An 18,350-nucleotide genomic window follows, 5' to 3' on the forward strand; every position below is an offset into this window, starting at 1 on the left:
ACAACCCTTGGAGCATCGCATCGTTTTTCATCGCTCTTCAGACATTTACTCTTTAAAACCCTAAAAAGAATTTAAATGTACGAGCTTTGATTTAATTGTTAGAAAAAGCACAATGAAAAACTAAATGGGGAAACCGTTAGGCATAATATACATTCTAAACATTCAATTCAATTTTAATAGTAGAAAAAGTAAAATATTGATGCTATAAACAAACATTAAAGTTAAGCTTGGACTCTGAGTTGAACTAACTCGACGCAGCATAGCCAGAGTCACTGGCCGGTTAAGGCGTCAGGCATCCACTGCATAGGCCTTGCTTAAAGTCTATTTAATCATTCAGTACCTGTCAGCTATTTCGCTGGTTTCTGCTTTTAAAATCTGGGTTAGTTGTGATGATTTTCCCAGATATAGAGTGCATGCTGCCGTGTAAATGAAGTAAATGTTTTAAACATCATTCAAAATGTTAAGATTTTTAAATTGATAGCTGCTTAATTTATGTAATGTTATGCTTATAGTGGCCTTATAATTAAGCTTCTCTCTCTCTATAACAGGACGGTGGATAATTTCCACAGGTTTTGTGTATTTTTTTTTTAATTATTCTGGTTATTTTACATCAAGTTACATAAGATCTGCATGTGTACAAAGTTGTAAGTGCGTGAAAGGAAGCATATGTGAAAATGTTATTGTGTAAGAATGGAGCCAGGTTCATATATGATTTTTACAGACCTTTTGCAGATTGGTTGGTAGATTAAATATTCTCATGACGTGAAACAAAACCTTTGAAACCACCCCCCTTCATTGTAAGTCTTTACTGCCATTTTCTAACTTGTGCAGGGGGATAGTGATGGTTTTGAGCATTTAGTGAAAAGTAACTTTATGCCAGTGGAATTTCTTAAGGATTTTACCATCTCTGCCATGGTTTCTTCCTCTGGGTCATTGTGTGGTATGACAGAGTGTCTGTTCTACCAGCCAAGCCACAATAAATGTGTAGTGCCTTCTCAGGGGGGACCATTCAGAGTTCATCCAGGCACTGCAACCTGGCCTGGCCTATGTTTCTATCTCAGTCCTGTCTCCAGTCCTGCAGTGGGCGAGACTGTGACAGGATCAGGTTATGGTGTCATAAGAGACAAAAGGCAGGGGTAATCTCTGTCTCCAATAAGGAAGTCCTGTTTTAATCACGTGGGAATTACCATGTTCGTTAACTGTGTATTTAAGTTGAACGGCATATGATATGGCAATTGTCTAGTCGGCGAAGGTATTACTAAAACAACAGCTTCGTAAGAGACTGAAATGGTTTTGCCATGTTAATACCCTTAAGGTGGGTTTTATTCTAAATGTTTCCTTTTTATTTCCTATAGTGGGAGTCAGAAAATAATAATATCATTGCATGAGTGGTGTACAACTGACCTAACGCTAGTTTTCTGAAATAATCATTAATCAAATGTCTAGTAAGGATTGTTACAGTTTTTGGTTACTGTAATACATCAATCAATTAATCTCTCTCTCTCTCGGTTTATTTTGTCTAAGATGAATGCTTATGTTTTATTCAGTTTGCGTTGTAGTGTTTGTGATTGGCAGTCTCACGTTTACAATAATTATAGGGAGGATATCGTTTGGTAATGGAATACCAAATCTACATTTTTAATTAAATTTAGTAAGCTAAAAAAAAATTGTTTAGCAAGAGTGTTAAAGACAATGGTAGCTCAAAAGTGCTTTTGGTAGAACTAGGCTACTGTCAAGAAACGCTCGCTCGTCACGTGGTTCGGCCAGCCACGTGCAGTAGGAGGACTTTCGTTTGTGGTCACGCCTGCACACACCTGTACTTCGTTTTGTCTGTGTGTATTTAAACTCACGGTAGGGTGTGCGGCGCCGTTGGTCATCGTAGATGTAATGTCTAAATGTAACGTGTTCGTTTGTATTACGTAAGTGCCGCTTTCGTTTATGTGATTAAATGTTCGTCCCTGTCGAGGAAGTCTGTGCGTCCTGCGGCACTCGGGCCGACACGCGTTACAGCTACGTTACCTGAGGATCTGTTGTAACTGAAAGTGGATTGAAGCCATCACCTTTAAATACTTGCTATGATGTTGGTTAGGCTTAGTCCACTTTTATGTGTGTAAATACTTCCAGAGGCCCATCTGCTCTGTGATCATGATCGTAAATTCCATCCACTGGTTCCGCAAAGGCTTGGGTCTCCAAGACAACCCTGTACTGCTGGAGGCAGTGCGAGGGGAAGACAGGCGATGTGTCTTTCCTGGACCCCTGGTTGGCTGGGTCATCTAACCTGGGCGTGAACAGGTGGACGTGAGTGGAACTGAGAGCAGTAGAGTTCCCACAGCAGGCAGACATCTCAAATCCAGCAGGTAGGATTCATTATGAAGTCCTACGCTGAAAGCAAATTTTCTTATGACCATAAAACAGTTTTATATGTTTATTTTTTACAGTAACTTATAATCTATAACAATTTATTAGTGTATTATGATGAGAAATCACACATGGATCTTGGAGTTATGGATCCAAGTCTCTTGTTTGAAGCTCATGTAAATATTTCTAGGACTGCCTTTCTCCACCTTAGGAACATTTCAAAGATTAGGAACAAGCTCTCCTCACATGATGCAGAAAAGCTAGTCCATGCATTTATTACTTCAAGATTAGACTACTGTGATGCTTTACTATCTAGCTGTACTGCTAAGTGCATAAACAAGCTCCAGCTAGTTCAAAATGCAGGAGCCAGAGTTCTTACTAGAACTAGAAAATTCACATCACTCCTATCCTAGCTACTGTACATTTGGCTTCCAATAAAATTTAAATATTGATTATAAAATGCTTATAATGACCTACAAAGCACTGAATGGTCTTGCCCCACAATGCCTTAGAGAACTTAGTGCATTATGAGCCACCATGTCTGCTTAGATCAAAAGGTGCAGCTCTTTACTAGCACCAAGAATAAGAATCTACCACAGGCAGCAGAGCCTTTACCTATAAAGCTCCCACACTATGGAATAACCTTCCTGTAAATGTTCAGGCCTCAGACACAGTCTCAATATTTAAGGCTAGGCTGAAAACCAATCTGTACAGTCAGGCATTTTATCTACTTCTCCTCTTGGGTAAAGGTGTAGATCTTGGGGTCCATGGGCATTGAGAGTTCTGCTAAACTGGGGTGTTATAATGCTGTCACTTCACTTCTCTTTTGTCACTTAAGTTTGTTGACTGAGAGGTGGTGGAGTGCTGATGTTCCAGGGTGCCCTCATGCCTGTCTTTCCTTCTGGCTGTTTCCTTTTAGCTGTGCTGCCATAGCTAGATCTTTTGGAGTCCATCATTGCATGTTATAGTTCCCTAATTGACACACCCTCGTACCTGGACCTGCCTAACGATTAATTCTCTCTCTGCTGAGGTACATTTCTTTATCAGGACCATTTAAGAATCATCCCTTCACCAACCCCTTTCCTGCACTCCTGGCACCTGCACTTTAAACAACAGCATTATCTTGTGGACTGTTATACCTTTTACAGGAAAGGTTTAGTATGCTGCTATTGACACTTACCCTGCATTCTGCTGCTGGTATTGGGGATACAACCCCCTTTTATTACAGATGTCCTCAGATGCCCAGCAAGTAGCTACCAAATGATTGTTACTCTTATTTACCAGTTCACCCAGGGTGTCAGTTATTTTTGCTTATTATTCCATGTTTATTGTATTTTGTGCTTCCTTTGCACTCTTTTTGTACTGTTATGTTGTGCATTTACACTTTGCAGTCCTCTGTACTGATCTGCTGTACTACTGTTGTGCTGCTCTTTCCAGTGTACTTGGAAAAACTGCTTCAGGAGCTTCATGAAATGATTCCAAGAGCAATGGTACACAAGCCTAAGCTAAATATGCACAGTACCACAATGTCAGATGGACTCTGGAGCACTGGAAAGATGACTCACACTTCACTTGCTGATGGACAACTCTGGGTTTGGCAGATAGAAGGAGACTTTAAAGTAAAGTTTGGTGGGGGATGGATAAGTCAGTCTGTATTTCAGGGTTTGGGCTAGGTCTCTTGGTTCCAGTGAAAGGTTATGTTAATGCTACAGCATTCAAAGCATTAACATTGGCAACAGTTTAGGGGAAGGCCAAGTCCTCATCCACTATGAATGAATGTAATTTGATGAGTTTGTTTGGAGGAACATCGTCTGACTTCCCAAATGCGCTTGACTGAATGGGCTCAAGTTCGCACAGACACACTGCAAAATTTTGTAGGAAGCATGGAGGCTGTTATACTTGCAAATACAGGGCAACTCCATATTAATGCCCATGTTGTGTAATGGGATGTCGAACAAGAAATACATGTGTGGTGATCAGGTGTCCACTTACTCTTGGGTATGTAGTGTCTCACTAGAAATCCTTATCTGTCCCTCACAGGCCTCCGTACTTTGTCAAATGTCTCTTGTCACCATGGCCACCAGTTTGTAGTGCCACAGTAGCCAGAGAGTGGAAAAAGGTGATTTCCCTGCTGCTTACTCTGGGTGCCACTTCACTACCTTGCCTGTGCTGCTTCTCATGGCTTTGATATTTCATTGTTTTCATAATTTGTGCTTGTACATATAGCTCACCTCATTTAGCTGAGAGGCTCTGGGAAGAGGAAGCAGGAGGCAGAGCATAACTGGTGTCATGGTTCTGTTCTAAACGTTTAACGTTACAGTGTAGAGGTCAGTATGAGGTCAAAAGGCAAAGTGCTGAGAGTTTAAAGCATGCCATGGTTCATAATCACAAATTATAAGAAATTAGTTCAGTGAATGATTTTAAACTGATCTAATCTAAAACACATGTTTAGTCATTATTACTGAATATTCTCTTTAGACCCTGGTTTGTTTTTTAAGGAAAGCTGAGGGTCAGTGGAGTGGCAGGGCTTTCTCTTTGCGAGCTCTGACCCTCACTGATGGATAGCTATGGATTCCTGTATTATGCATGTTACACACCATTTTTGTACTAAACTTGTAAATACCTTGCTCATCAAATTGGTTGCATGCATAAGTACTGTAGTATTGTCATTACAAAATCTCAGGTACCACTAAATCAGTTTGGTATTTTAGCATCAGTTGACTATTGCCCTTCAGTGATCACTCATCTGTATTCACATTTCATACATTCTGAAGTCCAAATGGAGGTCAGTTTCAGACAGTTCCCCTCTTGAGTGCTGTTAGCTTCTCAGCTCTTCCATCAGCAGTGCCCTGTTTTACATTCACAACACGAAGCTCAACTGTGGAAACGAGCTATGACCAGCACCCACCAGCTATGACTAGTCTCCCAGACCCCACCCACTAGCCCTGGGTTTACTCAATGACTCCATCAGTCCTGCACCTCTCCTCCTCAGACTCCACCCATAAGCCTTGCAGCTCTACAGACCCCTCCAGGAAACTTCTTTTCTCCTCAGAACTTGCTTTGTATTTTTAAAACATCCTGCTCAACTGTGTGTGGTATATTGGCTGGCTGTGGTTTTTATTTTTCTAGTTTGTAGCATTCCTAAAAAAAGAATTGGAGCTGTGATGTCTTACCAGAAAATAAAAACAAGTCAACAAATGGCTGTCTGTCTTTAGCTTGTATGTGTCTGTTTTAACTTCTCAGCCTACAGGAACAACCAAACTACTTTCTTTGGTGACACATGGTGGTTTCAGTAATACTGACTTCAGGACAGCCTGAAGAGATACACCTTTGATAAAGAACCCAGATGATGATCCTTTTAAAATTGTGTACTATATGTTTACAATGTTTTATATATCAGGAATTATATTTCTGCCTCTACATTTTGAGGGAATATTTACAATAAAGATCTATATGGCTTTATTTTAGTTAAAGAAGAGAGAGCACAAGTTTACAGACAGAAAAACACACATAATGGCAAACCTTGCAATGCAGAAATTACATAGAAAATCTCCACATACACAAGCTATAAAGAGCTCCACTTGATGATACACTGGAGAAATGGGCATCTTTAAATATTGTTTTCTGCTTGTAAACAGTAAGGTCTTGTTTCATGATTAAAATTTTTGCCAAAGCAGCCCAATACATCAACAGCAGAAACCCTCTAATGTTCTTTTGAAATGTTCCCCCTTTTTTCAAATGTTCAGAGTCCTTTGCATTTGGAAAGGCTGATTACAAAATATTTCAGAGACTGCAGAACATCTCTGCTGAAAATGAAAACACCATTGATCACGAGTATGTCACCATGAATAGGAGCCAACATCAGGATGCCCTGAACCAAAAAAAAACAAAAAAAACACTCAAACAACCAGCATTTAGAAAAGCCAGAAACACAGAAAATATATATATATATATATAAAAAAAAAAAAAGTATGCTGCACCAGTACAAGGAATCAAACTCGTGTCAGGGCTCAGAGGTGCACTCTCCTTGTCCAAAATCATAGTCATCATCTTCTTCACTGTAATCTTCACTCTGCCTTATCTTTCCTCTTCCCTGTGAACGGAACTTTGCTAGCTACGGTTGCACCGACTGTCGACACCCCCCCGGCTACACCTTTTACCAGGCCAACACCAACAGAGGGGACAGAGCTGACTGCTGATTTGGTGATCTCCATGCTTTTCCCGCCTAGCCAGGCCACTCCCCCGACTGTTGCCCCGACAACACCCTTGGTGGCACTGAAGAGGCCTCCGGTCACTCGCCAGAGAACACCGGGCGCAGCAGCAGAGAGCTCCTTCCTCTCCTTCCCCTCATCTGGAACACAGACAGAGCTCGACTTCAACAACAAAGCCCCCAAACCCACCTGGCCCAGAGCACAGCTTGTGGGCAATGGTCTCTTTAATCAAGCATGTATAATGGCATCAGCCCCCCAAGGGCAGTCACAATTAGTAGCATGATGAGTTTTATTTTTTGAGCCAATATAATGCAGTAACTAGTTCATGAACTGTACCAGCAGGCACAGCCAAAGCTTCGCACAGATCATTCATTCTGTTAACAGGGTTAAGACTCTTCACAAGGGGGCGCTAATTAGCGTTTGGGTAGGAGCACTTGCACTGGGTCTTCAAAAAGAATGACAAACTGACTATCTCTAAATGTACTAGTTTTGTGTTATATAAAAATACCTTACCTATTCCATCATAAAGCCTCTGCACCCAGATCAGTAAAAAACAAAACCAACTCCCAACACACTCATGCCCGCCTGTGAGCGGCGACATGCCAGTCCCCTGGCACCGATGTGGCCCCCAGACACAGAGCTCTGTGCATCTCAGTTGTGTTGAGATAAACGATGAGATAAATAACCCTCGTTTAAACTGGTTGTTTATATCCACAGGTACAGGCAAACTCGTGGGGGCGCGGTCCGCGAGTGCGGTTTACCTGCGAAGGGCTCCATTCCAGCCTGGACGGTCTCGTGCTCCTGGGCCACGCTTCCGTGCTGCAGCTCACAGTTCACGTTCTAGGGGAAGGAAAAAGACGAAAGTCAGAATTCTCTGATATTAGTACAAAGATCGTGGCTAGACGGAAGATGTGAAATATTTCGCAATTTGGCGAGAGAAGCAGTTGCACTGTTTCAGTCAAACCCGAGACCCTTGAGGATGAAAGTAAAGAAAATTAAGTGCATGTTTTGAAAAATGAAATTGTTAACAAATTCAGCATGTTTTGGAGCCTAAAAATACCCCCCTCTTGCAGTCAATGTTATTTTGCATATCTGCTTTGTGACGTTGTAAAAAAAAAAAAAAAAAGCGCTGCATAAGTTTAATTAAATTTTGAAATATATGAATTACATTTTTTGAAACTTACTATACTTAAGAAGAATACAGATAAACGCCGATTATAGAAGAAAATGGTACACACCTAGAATAGTCTGAACTATTCTATAAACTAAGCTTAGCTAGTAAAAAGGCCAAATAGACACGGTTTTAACATCGAATTTCCAATTTATTCGAGAAAAACAAGTTAGACTCTCCCCCACGTAACCAAACTAAGGACCAGCGGACTAACATTAAATAGTTTAAAAGCGAACAAACAGTCGCAATTCTGGGATAATATCTTAAACAGATCAGCTCACGATAGCCTGCAGTAAAATAATAAAGTGGTCGCTATAATATCTTCAGGAATAACAAGCAACGATGTGAAATTTTATTTTTGAAGGGGGGGGGGGGGGGACGACGACAATATACATGCTATAACATAAAAACAAGACTAATTCCCCTCTCGAGTCAGACGAACGCAAATACGGACATGAGAAAATTAGCCAGCGAACAGCATGTAAACACACTTACCTTGACCATTGTTTATAGCAAATTCTTAGCAGCAAAACGGTCCGCTCGATATCACGTTATTTACTCCTGAAATAGCGCACCTGAGACAAACGACGGGTGCGCTGCACCTCCGGAAAACTTTTCGCAATCTCAGTTTGGCATCGGGCCTCAGGTCTGCTAATTTATACTATATGAAATATTCTTTGCTGTTTTAAATGTGAAAACCACGTGACTGTTTGCGAGGTCCCTAAACTTTTTTTCCTCCTTTTTTCGTATGGAGTTCTCTCTGCCGACGTGGCGGTGCTGCCGCTGCGCTGTGCTCGCCTAACCCGGATCTTGCGTCATTTGTGAGGAGCTCTGTTTTCTTCAACGTGTACTCTCTACAGTCTTAACCTGAGGGACTGACTGTAAAGCGTACACAGATGTCAAAGGTGCCCGACAACGTGGTAGGCCTATTTCTCTCTCACCATCTAGTGATAACTGCAAAGGTAGATAAAGAGGAAAGCACTTATGTTCTGATGAAATATATTTTTATTTGCCTAAAATGGGAAAGCTCTAATTATTTTATTACTTACAACAAATGAGAAATGAAAAGATGTCAAGTGACTACATTTCAGTTTCTACTTAGTTTCTACTAGAAAATCAGCCCCCTTAAACATTAAGTTTCTAATGCAATGTGAGGCATAAAATAGCTTGGCCACCCAATAGCTGAGCTGCCAGCCATGGAGCAAAAAGAACACTGAGACACCGGCGAAGAATGACGACATGATTAATGATGACTATGCTCATTTCAAATGCATCTCTTGGCAGGATGGGCTAAGATTCCACTAGAAATGTGTGCCCAGGGCAGAAAGCTGCCCTAAAGCCCAAAGGCAACCTGGCGCATAAGTTATGTACCCATACCTTGTCTGCCTGCTGTCTGCTCGACAAAGTCTCATCCCTGCCTGCAGTTGTAGTCAGGTTGAATAAGGTCACATCCATGTGAGAAGAATAACTGACATTAATTTATGTAAAGCTGTTTTGTGATAACATATGTTCTGATGAAAATGAACAGATATTTTTTCTGTTTTAAGAATTGCTACAAATAAATCTGAATTGGTTATTTATTATAGAAATACGCCACTGTTGACAATATCACCTCTGTTGCTACCAGACATATACAAGGTCAGACATTTTAAACCAAGCATTATAAACACCAAGCGCTAAGTGACAGAATGCAGATATATTTCCATTGTTTATCTTGCATTCAGACGCTCGGTTTACTGATAACAGTGGAAAAGATCAGGTAGCATAAAAAGAATTGGGAGCTATGTAGTCAGCTCAGACAGACTAACTGCAGTGTGCCTTATTTGCCATAAGGTGGCGTTTCTTACCTTTTTGTCCCTTACAATTAAAGGGGCAAAAAGCGAATATGTCGTAAAGTGGTTCTTCGCATTATGAAAAAACCGGTATAGTGCTTCTGTTTGGCTGCAGTACAACTTTTAATTTCACCCATTCCCGTATAAGTCAACGGATCAGACGACAAAATTTCATTTTATATCAAGGCCGTATCCATAACCATAGTCATATAAATAGAAATCTATGACGACAAGTGCAAATATTGTGACCAAGGTTTAGGAGACTGATGTTTTTGTTTACTTACAAGTACACTTGGGTGGGCATCAGGAACATCTGCTCTGCCCTTCTTCTTTTTCGCTTCTCGACTTATCTTCTCCTCTCCGGCCCTCTATACTCTGCTTCTATATTATCCTTCCTCTCCCCTGCTCTCCAGTCATCTCCTCTCCATTACTCAGCTCTTCTCTCCTCGCTAGGTCTCGCCTCTTCTCTACTCTCCATGTCTTTCTTCCTCTCCTCTTCACTTCTCCTCTCCAGTTATCTATTCTCAGCATTTCTTTTTAGTTCTGTTTTTAAATGTTTATTAATTATCAGACCCCACTTTGGGGGACTACTTTTAGTCTTAATGTTCTAACTTTTTTTTTTTTTTTAATTAGGGCTTTTCTTAATATATTTAATTTTCATCTATTTATTATTATTATTATTATTATTATTATTATTATTATTATTATAGGAGTATCTTACATTTCTTAAATTAACATGAGGATGAGACTCTGATGTCATTACTTGGTCTTAACCATCAACATTTGCTCCTTTTCTCACTCATCTCCATGTCACCTGCTCTCCCTCACCTGCCAGCATCCTCATGCTCTCTCCTACTCGCTCTTTACTCTGAATGAACCAGAGTGAACATGAGTAAACAATTGGTATTTCTTGCCATGATGTTCAGGAATAAATTACTGACAATTTCTTAATGTCAGCACATTATTCAGTATGTTCTGACTGGTAATTATGTCAGAAAACACTGACTCAGTTCTTGTATGACTCTCTTCTGTACTTATATCACCTGCCTAGTACTCATTTTCTGTACTTATATCACCCGACTAGTACTCATTTTCTGTACTTGTATCACCTGACTAGCACTCATTTTCTGTACTTATATCACCTGCCTAGTACTCATTTTCTGTACTTATATCACCTGCCTAGTACACATTTTCTGTACTTATATCACCTGCCTAGTACTCATTTTTTTGTACTTATATCACCTGACTAGTACTCGTTTTTCTGTACTTGTATCACCTGACTAGTACTCATTTTCTGTACTTGTATCACCTGACTAGTACTCATTTTCTGTACTTATATCACCTGCCTAGTACTCATTTTCTGTACTTATATCACCTGCCTAGTACTCATTTTCTGTACTTATATCACCTGACTAGTACTCATTTTCTCACAGCTACTTTTCTTTTTCCTGAGGTTTCCCGAAAAACTGCTGAATGTCACTGCCACTCTTACTCTTGCTCATCACTTAATGTGAATAAAAGTTGACAAAAGCTGACTAATAAAAACTGCTTTCAGTTTAACTAAACAAACCCTAATGCAATTTATCATAAGCAAATACAGCTACATAGGATACTATACGTATATCCAATAAAGTAAAACTGCAACGCTACATTTTCACATGCGTTACTACAATGATTGACACTTTATGGGTGTGGCTACTCTATGCCCCCGCGTCACCTCTAAAAACATACACAATACGTGGCTTCCGCTGTTCACAAATAGAAAACACCGTTTGTAGCATCGATTCAGGGTCAAAATAACAATATAGATAATTAATATATGAAATATTGCTCATCAACATCATTATTACCTATGCTGAATAAAATATTAAATAACTTATCTATGAAAAGCTACACCCGAGGTATTAGAGCAATGCACGACGAAACTATATGCCTCCTCGAGCGCCTCCATACTTGAGAAATGACCGACAGGACTAAAACTACTGACAAATGCTGCAAATAATTTCACCATCGGGAAGGCTGAACATACAATGTGCGTGTTGAAATAAATTATTTCCACTGGAATCTGATAGAAATATTCAGTTAATACTTGAAGAAAGAGAGTTTTTTAAAGTTATTTGTTATTAATGCTCTAAAGGAGTGGATGATTTTGTTTTGACTGAATTTCTACGAACTCCAATTATTTTGTGTGTGTGTACACAATTAGTGTTTGGATAGCGAGTCAGTCCCACTGGACACTGGGACACACGCAGCGAGCGGTAGGGCAGGAACTACTACAACTCTTATCAAGGACGATTAATCTGAAAGGGACTCGAGCTTTTAGCGCTCGAACTATTTTTTTTCTTCTTCTCTTTTCTCAATGTACTGGGTTAAATACCTCAAGTGACGCATCCGTTTTGTAATAAATCCACATTAATTAATCTTATAAATGATAGGTGTTCTAATCACTGTCTCCCCCTTCCCCGAACCCAGTAAATACTAGTGTGTTGCAAGTAGTATTAATTCCTACTGAGCAATCGCTAATATTACATTGCCACACTTCCACAAGTAAACTAATCCTGTCCGAATAGGCTAATGGGAGATTTTGACTTGGAATCGGAATTCGGCACAACACCGGCAACTTCTTTTGTCTCGTTGTGTAACTGACAGCATTTTTCGGCCAATAGGAGCAACCTTTTGGCATGTCCACGTCACTGCTACGCTGCACATACGGCTGCATCGCCCCGCCTGGAGCAGCCAGGGAGGCGGACGGTGGAGGACAACTTCAGTGCTTCCAGCAGTGCAGGGATGTTGACGAGACACAGCCTCTTATGGAACATGTGGAGTGTTCGGTGCAGCATGAACGAAAATGGCATCTTACCACAATAAACAAACAGCCTGCAACAGTTCAGATGGAACACTCCACTTTTGCCAGTTCCTTTTATTGTGTTAACAACATATATATTGTAATATAGGACCTTTCATTTTAAGTACATTTATCCAAAGCAACTTACAACTATGACCAATTACAACTTGAGTAATTGAGGGTTAAGGGTCTTGCTCAGGGGCCCAACAGTTGCAACTTGGCAGTGAGAGGACTTGAACCAGCAACCTTCAAATTACAAGTCAGGTACCTTAACCACTGAGACACCACTGTGACACCACTGTCCCTATGTAGGAAGCAGCTGTTACATATGGTGTGATAATTGCTAAGAAGATTGTTTTAAGATTATGGAAATCAGATCTTTCATTTAAAATGTGGTTCAGAGAAGTCATGAATATGTTGCCCTATTGAAAGGCTCAGATATGAGCTATCTGGTAGCTTTAGAATTTGTTTAAAAGTATGGAATCCTTCCATACTTCTTCTTCTTGCACTTTTACCCTGTATTCAAATACCCAACAGAAGTTTCAGATATATGTGAAGCTCTTGTAGTGTGCGCTTTAAGTGCATGTGTAATGGGTATGTGGATGCACTTCACTGTTACTACTGTTCTTGTTCTCTGTTTCTATATTGATTTTCTTTTTTTCTTTGCTCAGTTACATTGTATTTAGGTTACAGTATCATTGTTAACACTGGAGGAGCATGTAATATATTTAACATTTATACAAATAAATGTACAAAAAAAGAAAGAAAGAAAAAACAAATCCACTGTACAGTTATCTCAAGATTTTTCTTGCTATCTCAATGGTGGTTTTCTCACGATCATGAGTTTATTTTTTTCATGTCTCATATCTCAGGATATCAAAAGGTTTTATTTAGCAAACGCTACTAAATTGTAAACTATATTATTGCCAGGAACTGGTGGAACCTCGTTTCGAAATGCCAACAATACTAGACTTCGCCCATTAAAAATATATACTTGTGTGGAGTTTGTGCGGGCTATGGCAGTGTGCAAAGTTTTTCAGTATATCTGAATCACTTTCTTCAATCTTCAGTGATAGATCTGTAATAAGCACTCTGGTCTACCGGGATCATACTTTTGACAAGCTACCATAAATCGGCATAGTAAACGACGAGAAAGTCCCAATCATGGTTTGAAAAGGACATTTCTTTTATTTATGCTCACTGTAAGCATGTGTATCAGTGCCTGCATGCATGCGTGTTTATGTGACTGCATTTATTCTTGTGTCAGTCTCTGTTTAAAGGAAAATAAATACGCTCATCGATGATGTACAATATGAATTTCCAATTAAGCATTTCGATACAACGTGGAATATAAGTTGCGCTGTCGAGAAAACCATTGAGATCACAAGTAAAATAAGTTGTTATATTAGGAAAACAACTTTTAGAAAACAAATTTTATCTTGCCATCCTAAGAGAAAATAAGTTGTGATCTCGAGAAAACGACAACTTTTGTTATCTTTTCGAGATAACGGTACGAAAAGGCTCTTCTGAACTTCGTAGAACCCAGCTGATTCAGCAGCACTAGATGTGATCACTGATGGGCACCGTCCTAGATAGCTTTGAATACCGAACCCTTTTTAATAGTGTGTAAAAAAATGTCATTGCTTCAGAAAGCTTTGTTTTCACATTTAAGCAGAATTATAAGGAAAGATCGGTAAGAACAAAAATTGTATAACAAAATTGCTTGAGCAAATACCACTTTCAACATCAGCACATGAGACCTTAGAAGTAAATGAAATCTGCTGTGAATCTGTTATGGTGTTTGCACTAATGCGGGCCTGCAAGTGCAAAAGATCAAACAGAAACTGCCTGCTCTATGTCAAGTCGACAACTCATCAGGAGACTGGTAACTATGTGTTTCCAAAAGAAAGACATTAAATTGTAAGCATATGTGACAATTCATGAGATTAAACAACAGGCTTTTAGAAGGCAATTCCCTATAAACCTACAACGTTGTGTTTGACAAAAGAAATCCTCGCCCTTTTAGTTTGCTTTTACTTCCTTGCTGAAGGCTAATGGTTCGATTAGTTTCAGCCCACAGTTGGTGACTTCTGTTTGTGACTTGATTCCTAAGCCATCTTTGCACAGAGATGGTAGTGGCAGGAGAGGAGCAAATAATGTCTGTTGTGCAGATACTCCCAACACAACAAGCAAGATAGTCACATTCCTTCCTGAGTGAGACAGAAACTGAAGGATAGAAGCTTATGATTTCCAATGCACAATACTTAAAAAAGTCACTGTTTCATAATACGGATATTAAATAATTTAACGTCCTTCTGTCTAACTCAATAATTCAGTTTTCTGCTGTGTTAAGGAAGTTTTGGTTTGGAAGGTTTGGAATACTGTTTTGGAATGCTACTTGCACACTTGAAGACACTCTGCTGAATCCTCAAACTAGGGTCTAATCCTTTGACTTGAAGGTCTTATCTATGATCATCCTCCATCTGTTTAACAATATAATGCAAAACATAGCATCTGATTCCATGGCAAAAATGGCCTGGTGATAGTTTTGAATTATTTTTTCCTTACGCAGTGTCTTCTGTCTTTACACAGGTTAGAAGGGAAGAGTGAGTTGCCATAGTGACAGAGATGGCTAGAGGGCTAGAGCTATTGTCGTGTTACCTTTTAGCCTAAAATAAAATCAAAGTTAGCTCTCTAATCCAAGGCTCCTGGTTTACTTAAATCACTCAGCGAATACTACATGTAGCAGCTGCCACTTGACTGGAGTGTAAAGGTACGAGTAGATCTGACTTGGTGGGCAAGAATGGGACTTAGTAGGTTTGATATAAACCATCACCTCATCTTTCATTAAAGAACTTTTTGGTGTAAACTGTACATTGCAGCAGTCATAATCTTATATTCTATGACAAAATGTATTTTAAGTTAAAATCTTCATTTAACGTTGGAGTCATTCACTGTACACGGTAACTTACTTGCCAACTGCTTTATAAGAAACATTTAGGTTATAATAGCTCAGTTCATAACACTTTATTTATACCCCATATGTTGCTTTGCACATTTAGTGTTGGCCATCTTCCAGCTCTTGATCACTCCCTGGTTTTATTTTTATTCTCAAACTGAAGGACATTTTAAAGACAGAAATCATCTTATACACTAAAATCACTCACATGCCAATGAGAAGCAGTACTCTCTATCAGCACATTCATGTAGGACAAGTTAGAGTGTCCAATCAACCTCCATGTTTTCGCACTGTGGGAAGAAACCTTGGAGGAAAGAAACCCACACAGACAGTACATGGGAACTCCACCCAGACAGGGACTCAAACCCAACCCTAACACTGAGAGGCAAACATGCTAACCACCAAGCCACTATGCTACCCACCATGCTGCCCGTTTTGCCCTACAGGATTGCATATAGTGCATGCAACTGTACACCCATCAAATTGGTGTACACGTGCCCCTGTAAGATGAGGCATGTAATAAAGTTGTCAGCAGCTGTAGAGGCAAGAATCAAGAATAGTGTTTTGAATTACATGAGTGATGAGTGTATATCAAGTCTTCATTTTTATACCAAGTATAAAATGTATGTAAAACGATTCCAAGTAGCCAAAACACTGTGTAACAAAATCACAGTGTAACAAAATCACAAGCAGTCGGCACCACGACCTTACTATCAATAGCCTACTGTAGTCAATACAGTGCCAAATGAAATTAGTATTACTGACAACCAAACTTTCGTTATACAATTAGTTATATTCTTTATACGAATCATTTGATATAATGATCGCCATTAGGTAAATTTATTTTGTTAAGACACTCAATTCTACAATTACAATAATTTAACGACAGGGTTTTATGTTTTGTGGACATAAAAGATCAAAAGACGTCAGGTATGGGTAGTCTTATGTCACCCCTGATAAGCACACAAAAACTCCAAATAAACAAGCATTATACATGACAAATTCTGCAGAAACCGTGTTTAGTAAACCCTAACTGAAGAGACCAATCTACACCGATCCGACTATCCTCGGATTCAGGATTGTCAACAAACTTCAAAGCCGTACAAGAACGAATAGTAGCGCATTGCGTCGTTGGCAGTGATTTGTAGTTTGGAACCTTTGACTGCTATAATTTCTGCGAACCACCAGGGGTCACTGATATGGCGTCGTCTTTCAATGCTTAGTACCCCTTTCATTATTTGTAAAAGGAGATTGTGAAAGCAGTCCTTGTATTTTCGTGATAGTGACTAAAATTTGTTGTATCGAAAAAAATGTACTGCACTTGTATTCAGTCTAAAATAAAACAATATATAATAGTACCATGTATTATATAATTACTGCTATGCTGATGACACACAGTTCAACTTCTCATTTCTACCATCCACATTTATCATGTTTCAGAAGATGCCTGACTGTATTTCTGATATCTCTTCATAGATGGAAACCAACCACCTGAAACTAAATCTGAACAAGACAAAACACGCCTATTTGCAAAGCACTCCCTGCAAAAAACTCTCCTACACTAGACTTCTGATTTACAACTTTAAAAGAATATGACCCTTTCTGACCAGAGGCCACTCAACTACTTGTTCAGGCTCTTGTCATCTGCACACTTCTCTATTGTAACTCTCTGCAGCTTTTTGCAGGTCTTTCTTCATATGCCATTTCTCTTCTATAAAGCATTCAGAATGCTGCGCCTCGTCTTATCCAAAACCTCCGAAGTTCACCCCGTGACTGCTGCTGAAATCACTACACTGGTGTCCAAGCAAGAGCCAAATGCAAAGTTCTTGTTGTCACAGGCTCTGCCTTTCACTACTCTGCACCGAGGTGCAGAACTTCACAACTACACAGCAGCTTAGGGCTTCCACCTCTGGGCCCTTGACATGTCCCTCCTTCAAATATCAACCCATGTGGCTAGGTCACACAGTAGTCTTTCTTTTTCTCCAACAAATTTGTCAAGACAGCATTAACTTGCAGAGTTTTCCAGAGTGTTCTTCCACATTTCATACATGTTACACCAACACAGCCAGATTTAAGAGCGGATGCATTTTCTGGTAGGTGGTCTGTTTGGAAATGAATCTCCCCATAAATTTCTTTCTGATAATTAGATGCTTTCAGTGACAACGAGGTTGGAACCATAGACAGTAAATATATGCATTACCTGAATATGTTTCATGGCCATAACACAAACATGGCCATATTTAAAGGGGCATGCATTTCCTGGCATTTCGTCTGCCATAAAAAAAGCACGCCCTTGTAAGTTTCACTGTTGATTCGAGCTCAAAATAATTTTAATCATATACATTTGGACCATTCTGTGTTTCCTACATAGGTTTCATGATTGTACCACTATACTGTATATACATATCAGTTATAACATTCATTACATTGTCCATGACTTAACTACAGTAGGATATATGTTGATGCTGACTGTATCAGTCAACAAGCATATTTACTCAATTCATAAAAGTGTTACTCTTTTACAAAATCAGCATTTTAAAGTCACTACCTTTGCGTGTTCACGTAACTGAAGCCTTCTGCTTGTGTTGTATGTGTTTTTGTTCATACACAAACATTACGCACAATTTAATTATTTCCGTGTCATCATATCTTAGAACAGCGTTTAATCCTATTCTGTAAAACAGCGATATTTACCATTGCTGACTGAAATGTATGATCCTGGTCTCATTCTTCCGATCAGTATAGAAGTAAATAATCGGGTTCCATTCGGTACATTCGCTTTCTGAATGTTGTATCGCGAGCGCGCGCGCGCTTTTAGAATGGGTTGCATCTCGCGACGGGCGTGCTGAATTCATGACAACACCTGGCATAATCAGGAAAAAACATCAAAAGCTTCACGAAGCTTTGTTTGTCCATCCTTAGTTTGTAGGCTATTGTACATCTCCGGTTGCAAAATGCAAGATTAGCCACAGAC

At 39.6% G+C, this 18,350-nt stretch overlaps 1 protein-coding gene and 1 long non-coding RNA gene across 2 annotated transcripts; one reads left to right on the forward strand and one right to left on the reverse strand.

Annotated features, from left to right (window-relative positions):
- The first annotated feature begins 893 nt into the window (after positions 1 to 893).
- LOC113586973 (uncharacterized) lies at positions 894 to 5,683 on the forward strand. The gene is made up of 3 exons (XR_003411683.3): positions 894 to 1,315; positions 2,125 to 2,357; positions 3,796 to 5,683. It is a non-coding gene; the product is annotated as an uncharacterized LOC113586973 (long non-coding RNA).
- A 117-nt stretch (positions 5,684 to 5,800) lies between these two features.
- On the reverse strand, positions 5,801 to 8,515 carry zgc:153675 (transmembrane protein 263). The gene is made up of 3 exons (XM_027025417.3): positions 8,236 to 8,515; positions 7,331 to 7,409; positions 5,801 to 6,709 (listed from the first exon to the last, which is right to left on the reverse strand). The coding sequence occupies exons 1-3, from the start codon at positions 8,242 to 8,244 to the stop codon at positions 6,426 to 6,428; spliced, it is 372 nt and encodes a 123-aa protein (XP_026881218.1). The 5' UTR covers positions 8,245 to 8,515; the 3' UTR covers positions 5,801 to 6,425.
- Positions 8,516 to 18,350: the final 9,835 nt, after the last annotated feature.

This window comes from Electrophorus electricus, chromosome 22, assembly GCF_041902795.1.
Source record: "Electrophorus electricus isolate QZ-2024a chromosome 22, ASM4190279v1, whole genome shotgun sequence".
Taxonomy (NCBI): domain Eukaryota; kingdom Metazoa; phylum Chordata; class Actinopteri; order Gymnotiformes; family Gymnotidae; genus Electrophorus; species Electrophorus electricus.

Excerpts from the sequence above, each read along its gene's own strand:
- zgc:153675 (XM_027025417.3), bottom strand. Across the intron at positions 6,710-7,330 it reads TGGAATGGAGCCCTTCGCAG|ATGAGGGGAAGGAGAGGAAG; the intron begins GTAAACCGCACT and ends TCTGTGTTCCAG.